At 37.3% G+C, this 13,120-nt stretch overlaps 1 protein-coding gene across 1 annotated transcript; it reads right to left on the reverse strand.

Moving 5' to 3' along the window:
* Nucleotides 1-432: 432 nt before the first annotated feature.
* On the reverse strand, nucleotides 433-9,871 carry LOC139141500 (uncharacterized). The gene is made up of 8 exons (XM_070711097.1): nucleotides 8,580-9,871; nucleotides 6,486-6,653; nucleotides 4,763-5,167; nucleotides 4,312-4,416; nucleotides 3,377-3,697; nucleotides 2,819-3,219; nucleotides 2,412-2,524; nucleotides 433-1,657 (listed from the first exon to the last, which is right to left on the reverse strand). Exons 3-6 carry the CDS (start codon nucleotides 5,070-5,072, stop codon nucleotides 2,864-2,866), a joined length of 1,092 nt encoding a protein of 363 aa, XP_070567198.1. The 5' UTR covers nucleotides 5,073-5,167; nucleotides 6,486-6,653; nucleotides 8,580-9,871; the 3' UTR covers nucleotides 433-1,657; nucleotides 2,412-2,524; nucleotides 2,819-2,863.
* Nucleotides 9,872-13,120: the final 3,249 nt, after the last annotated feature.

A 13,120-nucleotide genomic window follows, 5' to 3' on the forward strand; every position in this document is an offset into this window, starting at 1 on the left:
GAAAATGGTGTTATTTATAATAAATTTACAATACATCACTTTTATTGTTTAAATTGGCAAACGCAAACTTTCTCTAATCATGATAGAGCCAAATTCTCCAAACAGATGAAAATCTCAAAGTCATAAGTTTATGATACAGTAACATCTGATGTATTCGACTTTATAACATAGTTGTGCACTAGAGAAATATATTTCCGCCTTTTAATATCTCGAAAGGGAGATCACCGGGACTAAATAGTATAAAACAGTCATTTCAGGAATGTACAGGTTAAAATGTCCACACACATGACACTTTGAATTCATGAACATCTAGTACCTTTTAGATTACCCGTCGTGGTACCTGTCACAAAATCATGGCTACAAATCGAGTGCTTTCGTGTAGTATTCACATGCCTTTTCAAACTTTCTTAATTTAGCATACATTGAGCCTACTGCACGTAATTTGTCCTTGGCTTGATTGTCAATATCCATCTCATCTTCCAACCACTCAATAGCAGTACGTGCCGCTTCCCTCCCATAATAATACTCAGGTGCCCATTCTGCTGCTCGGTAAATGAATTTCATAGCGCTGTCATTGTCATCAGGTGACCGGTAAACCACCGCTAGGCGATAGTACGCTTCAACTTTGTAGCAGGGAGATGACAATATTCCATCCTCAGTAAGTTTGCGATATATTTCTTTCGCTTCATCATATCTTTCCAATGTTTCTAAGACAGAACCCTTCTTTAGTGAAGCTTCGGGGAAGAAACCGCCTGCACGTTTAATTGCTTCATCGTAACACTCAATAGCTTTCAGCAACAATTCTGGTTGACCGAAGTCGTATTTGCAATCGTACACGACACCTAGTAAATTAATTATGTCAGGACTTTCTGGATTGTGCTCTTCGCATTTGCAAAGTAACCTGGAAATACTTTCGAAATCTTCAACCTCGGCATAATAACCAAACGCAATGTTTAATAATTTGGGAGATGTTTGGTTTAATTCTAAAGCCCTTGTGATGTGATGCTTTGCTTCTTCATGTTTACCAATGTAACGAGTAGGGTTCCTAACAAGGCCAAAGCTAAGCCATGATTTTGGTTTATTTCAAGAACTTTCTTCAACATATGTTTTATTCGATTACTTAAAGATATGGATTCTTTACATTTTGGGTCATCATGCATGTATCTGTGATAATAAAGAAGGAAAGCCAGGAAGAAACACCAATCCATTTCATTTGGCAACACTGATAAAGCCCTTTCAAGACATCAATGCCTTCATCACATACGCTGTTATCAAAATAGGCAAGCGAAATAGCCTTGTGACCATACACATGTGCTTTTTGTCTTTCTGACAATTTTCCAAGTGATAAATTAGCAACTTCGTTCAACTGCTCTGCAGTTTTATCTCTTTCACCGTATAAAAAATGAACCCAAGCCTTATCTGCAAGAAGAACCAACTTATCACCCAGTGAACCATCGCTGTCATTGCGGCTGTCGTGTTCTTGCTGCTTGGATATGTCAAAGAGGGCCTCATCGAACCAATGTAAGGCGGCAATTGGGTCTCTCTTGTCCTTCGACCTTAGTTCTGAGACATATAGATAACCTCTGATGGCTTTATGAGGTACAAGATTGAGCTCGTTGTGGTTTCTTAGATAGTCCCCAGTAACAGACAGTAAATACTGTGGAGAGAAAGAACGTACAACACTTTGTAAGAGAAATAACAAATGCATTATGTTAACAGTACAAGTTCATAAATATAAATGCTAGTGATTTTATTAGACGGTTGAAAGAATTCATTGTAGCAGTAAGAATTTTTTTATGATATAAATATGATATTTCAGAGAAAATACAGGCGATTTATTTGAGAAGGGATAGGTGTATAATGACACCCCAGAAAAAAGAATCAGTATGTCAACATCAACATTGCTATGACAAACGTTTGTGCTTTTATTGTGTAAGGACACAGGGCTTACCAAAAAGATCCCGAAGTTTCCTAATCAATAATAATTACAAACACGAAATATCTTGCAGGCAGTCGTGAGACGAAAGAATGCCAATGACGTAATGTAAACATCGAGTATATCCTTTAACCTCATCAGGCCTGATTTGAAGCAGACATGTTCAAATTACCCTTAGCCATAGATATAGGGCGTATCAAACCTATGAAAAGTTTACACCTGTTAGACATCTGAAGAAATTCAAAAAGCTGTGTGCATAGGCTGCGTGAATCGGATTAAATGTGCTGCACAATAACTGTCAGAACTGTACCTATAATGAACGTTTGGCAGACACTGCTAACAGCAAGAAGAAGAAACAGTTTTAAACTTAAATGACAACAAGTGCACCTTTTAATGTCATCCTGACATAAAAGAGCTTTGTCTTCAACTGAATAAAACATAACGTTCTCAGAAATTCCTTTGAAAGTACTATTACCTGAACGCTCCAGTCACAAAGCCTTTCCAAGTTCCAGGTGAAGTGACAGGGTAATGTCTGTAGTATTTCGTCATACTTCGACGTTTGTGCAGCCTCAAATTTAAAGGAAAACCCTACAGAAAAACAAAAACAAAACAAAACAAAACAAAATAAACGGTTTGTTTTAGAGTTGACTGCTGGCATGTTACACTGTCAGGAAATAGCAAAATGAGTTCAAACTCGAACTCGTGTTTGCATTCAGTGAAATTTGTCGCATTGACGAAACAATTATAAAGACACCATTACACCTAGTAGAAGAAGTGCATCGATTAGTAAAAAATTACGCGGTTTCTGTCGACTATATCTCGGGAAAGTTACTGAAAGCGTATGAGATCTAACAATTCTACGTCCCGCTAACTTTAAGCTACCCTCAATGTTTGGATCAACAGACGGTTCTCTTTCACGTTCAGGGTTCATAATTTCATCAATGGTCTCGAGTAGCCTGCGTTTTTCCCCTTAACTTTACTGTTTTGGATGGTAAGTTTATCGGCGTCGTCTTGTAGCTTGCCTTTGGATTGTAAATCTTCTTTGATGACGGTTTGGAGCGTTTCATATTCACTGTTTAAAATAGTATACTTCCTTTCAATACGTTGTCGAATAACGTGTTCGTCATACAGCTGGGTAATAGCATGTAGATTACTGCTTGACGGGGGTGACTCCAAAATTCTGAAAACAGTTTCCGTGAAAGCCGAATCTCTATAAAGAGCTAACGCCTCAGAAGCATTAGCTCTAACTTCAATTCCATTCTCTTTGACGAGTTTCTTCAGTTCTTAAATAAAACATAAACACGAGGTAGTTAAATGAAGTGGTCGAGGGGCATTCACATTGTCATTTTAAATTTTATTCGCAAAATTAATCAAACATTGATAATCCCTTTCAGTAGATTTCATGAGTGAAAAAAAGAAAATATTATGTAAGCCACTAACCATTTTCATCGTATTGATTTCTGTCCCCCTCTGCCTCTCTTGATCTTACACGAGAGAGATGATAGATGTGTAGATTCAAATATCGATTGATTCCAAGTAATCCAAGAATCTCTGGTCGCTCTTCTGCCAAAGCTGAGAGCTGTTTTGGAGTTTGTACTTTGAAAAGCAGTAGAGTTGATGATTCTGTGTCTGTAGTCTGGACAGCTGTTTCAAATTCAATAGTACCATCGCCTCCGAGTGTTTTGGTCAATCCGGCCTTTCTCTTGTCAGATTCAGAGATAGACCTTTCTAATTCGACCGCTACGTAAGAAGTAATGTCACCTGCAACGTAATAATAATAATAATATTACAAGTTTCGAGGAACTTTTGATACGAAAAACTGTTTATAATGCCCGTGATGGTTCGGATAGCCCTAAACTACTATCAGCGGAACCCACTATCTTTCCAAGTATTTGGCTCAGATCGGAAGACATTTTTATTTGTTCGTATTCTATTGACGAAGTACATTTCATGTACGGTACAGTATTACGTTACGATGTTTATGCTATGCTATGGGTCGACCTGGCTTTTCTTTGGCCATGTCCAGATATGGACGCTTGCCATTCAATCGCTACAAAAATGTGGTCAGATATGTAATACATACGGTATTATAAGTTTCGAATGACTAAGTATAACCACATCCTCGGCGTCGAAACGCCAACCCTCAGAAACTGTGATATTTAAAGATAGCTTTTTCGTTCAGTTAGATGACGAAAATGCAATTATTTTCCTCTCAAGCAAATATAACCAATTTGAAAATTTGTCAAACACTCACAGATTCAAATCAACAATTTCAATTTTCAGTAGTTTTAGTTTCCCCAGATCATATCGTAACATGTTTATTCTAAAATATTTTGATTGATTGACAGATCGACTAATTGAGTATAGTTCTATACCTTCCTTTTGTGGTGGTACGGATAACGTCAGACTACTTTCAGCCATAGCAACCATATTTCTACATATTTGACACAGATCGGAAGGCACGTCTTTTGGCTCGTAACCTGTTGACAAAATATTTCCATATAAGGTACAATATTACGTTCAGATGTTTGTAAAAGCCTTATTTCTAACTGAGAATGATTTTTTATTCAAAATACGAAATTGCTAATCTCGTTCTTCCTCTATTACTTCAAATTAGTTTGCTTGAAACTCATAGCAGAAACACAACTCCATTTAATCACGAACAGGTCAAGCGTAAAATGGCAAAAAAATCTTCTCCGCTTGTTATCTCTGATTGTTGTCACAGTGCCATGGAAAAAACTGATGAGAAATCAAGGATATGTTTATTTGTAAAGTTTCTCTGAGTTTGTATGGTACCATGATGAAAAATTTAAGTACACAACCTACCTTCCTTCAGATATTTCAACTGCACGACTGCCCGTCGATATTGCCATCGAGGCAACGACACCTCTAAAGACACAGCCGATACTCCATATCTTTGTAACCTTTCATCAGTTCCAATATCGTCTGTGAACAGTGACTTGAGTTTTCCACGTTTGTAGTCAACCCATAACTTTTCCACAGATTCTGATGTCTCACAGTCCAGTACCACACACAGACTTCTTTCTTTTACAAGTCTGATAGTGATGGGACCAAGACTCTGTAGATGTTCCTGTACGTAAGGTAGATCTTCTGGGGTTCTTATTTCACTTAGCATAGACGTTGCTATCTTTTTTATTTCTTCAGCCGGTGTTCCACCATGATCAACAATTGGCGTACAGTCTGACACGGTAATACGGACTTCAACAATCCCTAATGTAAGATAATTGAAAGATAAATCATAGTTATATGCATAATTAACTCCCTCTCCCTCTCTCTCTCTCTCCCTCCCTCTCTCTCCCTCCTCTCCCTCTCCCTCTCCCCTCTCCCCTCTCTCCTCTCCCTCTCTCTCTCTCTCTCTCTCTCTCTCTCTCTCTCTCTCTCTCTCTCTCTCTCTTACGAACAATGTCAAACATCAAGACCTCGGAAACTACTTCTTAGGCTGTGTTTGACGTCTGGTACATGCCCTACACAGGTCAATGCATATTATTTCTCTCATCGTTGTCAAAAAAATGACAAAGTGTTACAACACTTTCATTTCCAAAGTCGGTAACTTGATTGCTTTGAAACTTGAGTTTACCGTTTACGGTAAGACATCAAGGTTATTCAAATGATGATTAAATTTACAATTTAATTCAAGGCAAAGTTTTTGCATTTTGCTGGTGAATAACTCTTTTTCTAAACGAGAATTCCAATAGCTCTTAAATATGTTGTGAATGTCCTCAATAAAAATGTCCAGCTGAATTATGATGATGTTTGAGTAAGTGAACATTATTCGGACCAAATTTTCCATATAAACAAATTTTAGTTTTAAACTAAGCTATTCGACACCTTTGTTTGTGATGATTACCGGGGATGACGTTTTACTCATTTTCCCCTAAAGATGATGAAATTTGACGGGGTAAATTTCAATCAATTTACTCAGTTTTGTCCAAACACCATATCTTGAGCTGCTTTGGCGATAGTTTTATCATTTGCTTTGTTGTTTCCTATCGTTCTTTGTATTATTTTTGAATGTTCCATTCATGGAAAATTTCCTTAGTTGGAATAAACCTGATCATTTTCCCTCAAAACGGTTCACCTCTCTTTCAAAGTTTGCATGTTAAACTAACATTAGCTAAACGGTGATCAAGTGGGAACACCATGCTTTTTGTCAGATGAAATGTAACTGTGTACGCTTTGCCGACAGTTTGTTCGGTGAGTTTCAACAAAAAGTGCTGGGTTCTAAATCCCATATTCCGTAGGTGCACACAAAATATTTTTATGAGGATTTATTACAGGACAGTATTTAGCGGATGAGAAAAGTTGAAGTCAAGGATATTATAGGTATAGTCAAGTTAATACAAACAATGGGAACTGAACAACACGTCATAGCAATTACGGAAAAACAGTGAACATGTGGTTCCATTTTCCCAAACTCTGATGATGCGGTAGTACTTATTCTTTTTTATTTCTCTTAAATTAATAGTACATGCAAAAGTAAGTATCGAGACGCAGTTCACATTTTTCCATTCTGCTTGCAAGCACTTACCTATAACAGTCTTTTCAAGTTGTATGTGTGTACTCGAACGATCGTCGCCGTTTTGATTACTTCCATTATTTGATTGTTCTTGATGGGTGTTTTCTGCTGAAACTTCTTGTTCTTCTTCAGGGGAAGTAGTAGTTTCATTAGTACCAGTCTCTTCAGTATTCTTGTATTCTGAATCAAAGTATACAAAAACCGCAAGGTACGTTGAGATACCCTTGAAATGTATGTACTATTTACCAACACCAAATGATGTATGTATAACTCGAGCATGCGCATTGGGGCATTAAACCCTTTTGTTCTCTAAAATGACCGGGAATGTAATAATTTTAATTCTTTGCTGTACCGCAAGTCCCTAGGAATCATTTACGATCAAAAGCCTGAATAAGTCGCCGTCGTCGATTTACGACTTATAATAATAATAATACTTTATTTCCAGTGGCAGGCCTCTGCCCATCGCACACACAAAAAAAATACATTTTTGCAGAGAGAAAAAAACAAACAAACAAACAAACCAATATTACAAAGGTCATTATTGTATGCATAATAATATTGGAATTATAAGCCGACATTTAAATACAACTCCGTTACTGTGTATTTTGTACAAAAAATTCTCTTTTCTTAAAGACTTGTGAACAAAACTGACAACTTATATTGTACTTGTTGATCTTTGCACGCTAATAAGGCAAAACATTTATCACGTGTAGGGTAAAACCGGTATCTCTGAGGGATCAATTCAGACCTGTCATTTTCGTATAATGGACAAAACAATAGAAAATGACACTCGACCTCTACAATTAAAACACCTTGACGTTTACAATACGTACAAATTCTCATATTGACAGGCAAAGGTGGATTACAATGACGTCCCTTTTCAATTGCTAATGAATGGCTTGAACACCTAAGCTTTGCCAAATCATATTTGAATTTCGTGACATTAATACTCGACAGATAGGTTTCAGGTTCAAGCATGCTTTTAAATTGAGCATAACTTCGCAATCGTTGGGAGTCTGTTAATGCAGCTGACCACTCTTGCCTATAGCAATCCTTTAACCTTTCGTAAAACAATTTCAGAAAAATACTATGATCCCCACCTGTTGCTCAATCCATACTATTCCAAACCCATATCTGTATAACAATTCTCTTATTTTTGTGACCCAAGTAATTCTACCAGAAGAATCCAAGACTCTTAGCATCTCATAACAAGCTCGAGGATACCGACTTGTCTCCATTTCAATAAGTTTAACAGTATGAAATGCAGCGCTTCATGTAAAAACAGGAGAGAGGGAACCTTCCACACTCTCCAAGAAGTACTTCAAATTAACGCTTGAGTTGACACCCAAAAGGAAACGACAGAACTTAAATTGTACACTTTCTATAATTGGAGAGTACTCGTATCCCCAGACTTCTGCCCCATAACAAATTACCGGGACAACTGATGTATCAAAGAGTTTAAATGCTTGAAGTACAGGAAGTCCTCCCAATTTCTTTATAACAACTTGTATTTGATAGAGGGCCTGTTTCCCTGGCAACTAAATTTCCTTGGCTGGTGACCAAGATAAACGTGATGAAAAGAGAATACCAAGATAATTATAGTGCTTTACCACATTTACTGGCACCCCTTGTAAACCCACTTTTCGTACCCTCTTAAAATACCCCCATTTCTAATACAATTATTTTAGTCTTATCTAAATTCACTGACATACACCAATTATTACAGAACAATTCTAGCTGATTCACTTTTCTTTGTAATTTTATGGGAAGATCTGCAGCATCAGCTACGTCATCTGCGTACATAAGTATACCTACATTATTGAAATCATTGTTCACAAAAATCCCTCCATTATCATACTTGCTCATATAAGATGCCAGCTCATTTATAAATAAACTTTTCAGTTTATTTACGACTTATGTATATATGTAAAGTTATGCACATTATAATAATTAAAAAAGCACACCAAGTACTTTACTGAAAAAAGTAGGATATAATTCCCTCGTATAAATTAATTTGGTCATGCCCTTAGATGTTTTCACTACTTAACTGAATTTAAAATTTATCCCCGAAACATCTCATAAATAGATGAGAATTAGATGGCTCACCTTCTCCTGTTTTTTGGTCAGGTCATCTTCAAGAAGTTTTGACACAAAATTTAGTAAATTTGTCTGATAATCAGCAATAATGCCGTCCTTTGCAGCTTCATGCAGTTTTGCCATCAGGTTTTGTCCAGTTTTACATGCAACATCATAGTTCTTTAAAGTTTTCATGATGCGTTCTTCCCACTTTTCACTTGTTCGCTCTATGGTTTCTGCTGGCTCAATGTTGCAAACAACTGAGTTTAAGTCTGGGAACTCTGCTTCGATAAAGGAGGCAAAGCCTGTTGATTTTGACACGAGAGATGGCACACCTGCTGCGCAGCCTAGCAAACCAACCATACCAAATGGATCTCCTTCGGTAGTGAATACTGCCAACAGATGACACTGCAGAAAGTCTTGTTTTATGTTATCTGATAAAGGGGGTAAATGTTGATTTTTAGAAAACTCGAATCGGCTTTCATATTTAAGAAATCCTCGCATCCTTTGCATCAGTTTGGAATCCCTCGGATCTTCCATTGCGGTCGAAATTTATCATACTATAGAAGTTGGCTACTTTTCCCATGGCGATGGCTGCTGCTGCCAAGCTTTGAAGGTTTTGGTCGCCACGTACTGATGCTTCCAAGCTGAGAAAGTTTTGGTCGTAACGTACTGTATGCATAGAATACACTTCTATGCTTTTGTCGACAGAAGTTTGGGGCACTTCAAAATTCTCGAACTCCTCTCCGACCCATGGAATGTATGGAAGGTGTTTTCGCTTGTTCAGGTGTTTGTACATGTTCTCGTTGTGATTATATATGTTTGTTCCTACAGAGACGAATGCACGTGCTGCTTCAGCATACTCCTTCATCTCTTTTGCCTTTCCTTGCAAGGTTTCTGGATCTAAACCCATGTCTTCAGGGATCTCATAATAAAATGGAATGAAAACGGTATCTTCAAATATTTCATTTTTGATGAACATAGCTGCTTCAGCGGTTCCATTTTCACATGCGTGACCAAATATAACTGATATTGGCTTGTAGTTCTTGAGATCAGGAAATGTTATCTTATGGAGAAGAAGCATATCATTTTCAGCTATTCTCGTCTTCAGTGTAGGATTTGGAAGTATTAAATGAACACCATTTCTTTCAGCATCTTCTTTTTCTTCCTCAGTGGCGCTTAAAGCTGTGAAGTAAACAGGATGACGTCGTCTGGCAAGATTGATGGCAAACTCCTTCTGCACAAAACTGACCGTCAAAGGACACTTTCTCGGCGTCCACTCTTTTCCAATGATCAATGCTCCCTTCATTTCAGTCATTATACTGCTGCGAATTGAGAGTAATAGATCAATGTTTTCTGTAATTCGGAGGTAAATACATTCACTACTAGACATTAACTAGCACACTACTCTCATATGCTCAATGCAAACAGAAAAGAGTGTTTGAATGCAAACTTTACCAGCAAAGACATTTACCGGATATGCTTCAAGCAACAGATCACAGATATAACAGCTTCGCAATTATCAAACCATGCATGTATAGGGCATCTTTGTCATAGCAGGCAAATTTGTCTTTGCTATCATGTTGTTTTGGTGACCTTCTCAGCGGAAGGATCATATGGCAATAGCCATTTTGGTCGTTGATCAATTAACGATCATGCGTCTATATTTACTAGTAACTAATGTTTTTGCTTCTTATTTAGAAATGGTTTTAAAACAAATCTTCAGTAATCACTTTGCTGGCTGCTTAAGTGAAGTGAAAGTCAGAAGCATATTAAGTTTAGATGCGGTTTTCAAGTGTGAATTTACTGTTAAGAGGGGCAGTACTGTGACCTCGCATCAAGTTACTGTGCAATGATTCAACTGTAACAATTGACCGTATTTCAGAGGGTCTTTACAAAATTTACATGAATTCGGCATAAATACTGATCATCATTCGGGATTCTAATAAAGACAATAATGACAGAAATATTGATTTTTTAATCAACAACATTCATAATCATAAATTTATTAATAACAGGGTCTGTAGTACAACTGCGTGAATTTGGCTTGAAAACTAATCGTCAGTCAGGAATCGAGTGCAGTAGGTACTTTTGTAAGTATGCAATAATGATAGAAATATTCAATTTTTATTTACGGTACTCATAATCATAATTTTTAAAATATATTTACACTATTACTATGCCTAATAACGCTTTATTCCCCTGTGGCATTCCGTCCTATTTGCATCCATTTTCGGGCATGCTTTACCCCGAGTTTTCATGCTTGGTATGAGAAGAATAAACTATCTACAAAATGTGCTGATCAGAATTTGAAAAGCTATGAATCATGGATGCAATGTAGCTACTGCATCGCATTTTCACCAGCTTTACTACTTAGACAAATTCAACTAATTTAGTCAACAGATAGAACAAGGATATCATACTTGACAAACTATTATGAATGTCATTTCACATTTCACGGAGATGAAGGAATCGTGCGCCTGTGATATGTCAGTATTCAGCAAATATGATAGCGCTGATGGCGAATGACGTCATTTCTTTGTCATTAAAATGCATGAATAAATATATGTCGGCATTTTCCGCATAAGCGACGAAAATAAAATCTGTTAGTGTCACAATGGCTACTAAAACTAATTTATGGCTGAGACTACACATGTACAGGCTGCAACAACGTCCACTCATGCAACAACAAATTTGGCCACATGTATTCAAAGCGTAGTGACCGAAGTCGCGCGCGTGCAGCTATATTAATTTAGTGACAAACTTGCAATTGTGATCAGCGTCATTACTCATAGTGTGACATACGAAAACAATAGCCTTGTCTATCAATTCAATTTCCCATTACAAAGATCTGCGCACGCCCCCTTTAGACTGAAATAAATTTGAATAATAAACAACAAAATGGTAGAAGACCTTTGTACCTGTTCGTTTCTTCCTATTCGTAATTTACTGGTTGCTGACGCAGTACCTGCCAAGTTCTCGCCTCCAACAAAGAATTGGGCAAAGTTCTAATTTCTATTTGACGCACCTGAAGTTAACTTGAGTCCAACCTATCTCATGAAACAGTAAGCTGTTTTATAGCCTTCTATATATTTGTAAAACAACTGAACCATTGGCACCGGTACGAGCCCAGTAATCTTCCTTCTTACCCTCTGGACCTGTCTGTTAGAATGGAAACTGAGTAAGGCTATCTTACAGACTGAAGAAACCTAAAGAAGTTTATGTATACGTCAATGTGCTTTATTCATGGAAAAACGTGCATATGATTGAGGGAAGTGCACAACCATAAAAAAATCTCGGACAACTTCTCGTTTTGAAGTTGTACTTAAACGTATATTGAACTAGACTACATCCTACGTCGGTAATAGGAAACGCTTCAAAAATAATAGATTGTGCTACTTTGGTTTGAAAATCTATATCAACAATCATTATTAACATGCTTTAATCCACAAGTTATTGCTTATTAGTTATTATTATTAGGTCTGTCATGGCGACAATTCAATACAAAACGACTTAACACAGTGGTCACTGCGGTGTGTCGGGTCGGATTGCAATGTCCACTTTCGGCATTTAATTTTCGTCTTTATCGCATGAACGTGGGTCCAAGAGAAAGACTCGCAGAACTTACAACCTAGAAAGTCACTCACCTGGGATCACTATGAATGTGAAGGCTTAGTCGTTACGATTTCGGCAATAGCTGGTGAAAAGAGTCGCCATATTTGAGGAAAAATTCCAAACTGGATACGTGATAGGGTTGGGTAATGATTAACACGCAGAGCTAGCTGTCAAGCGGCTTACGCAGAGACCAATCACAGGTCAGAGTTTCTCAGATATATGGCGCACTTATTGTCGATGTCTGTGGTTGCAATAAGTATGGTATACAGTGAACCGCTAATTGTGACTGCTTTGTCATTATAACTATCAAGTAAAATAAATATAACTGATTTGTAGCAATGCCAAGAAAGATTCAGGTAATCTGCATTGTAGCCAATATGAAATGATTGGCAACAGCTCTATATGTTATTTTCAAGTTTGCCTTTAGTAATGCCTGTGCAATATTTGTTATTAAGGTTAGAACTTAAGAAGAACGCAGCATCCCGATATCGTCGTCAAGGTAGTGTGTTCCTCGAAAGTGAGACTTCAACTTTTGTTAAAACTTTCCTTAAGGAATCTTTCAACCATACTCTTCCAAAATCAAGAATAAGAGTCGGGGGTCACGGTGCTAATTTTGTACTAGAGAAACAAATTACCCAAAATATTTACCGTTATTGTTAACTCTATAGGGAAAAAATAAAATTTTCGATTTTAGAAAAACGTAAGATGGTCAAATTTCCCCCTACAAACAAGCTTTAAAATGAGCCCACACAAGTGGTAGACCACAAATAATGTAAAAGTTTGAGTCCTAATAGCTGTCCCCGAGGCGCATCATACCGTAAATACTAAAGCACAAACAAAACGTCTGTGAACATAATTTCCATCGAATTAACGGTGCCCAGCTGACGCATGTACTGACACAGGCAAACTGGGAGGAAGTACTCTAAAATCGGTATAACATCAGGGTGGGGATTCTT

The sequence above is a fragment of the Ptychodera flava genome, chromosome 10 (genome assembly GCF_041260155.1).
Source record: "Ptychodera flava strain L36383 chromosome 10, AS_Pfla_20210202, whole genome shotgun sequence".
Classification (NCBI taxonomy): Eukaryota; Metazoa; Hemichordata; class Enteropneusta; family Ptychoderidae; genus Ptychodera; species Ptychodera flava.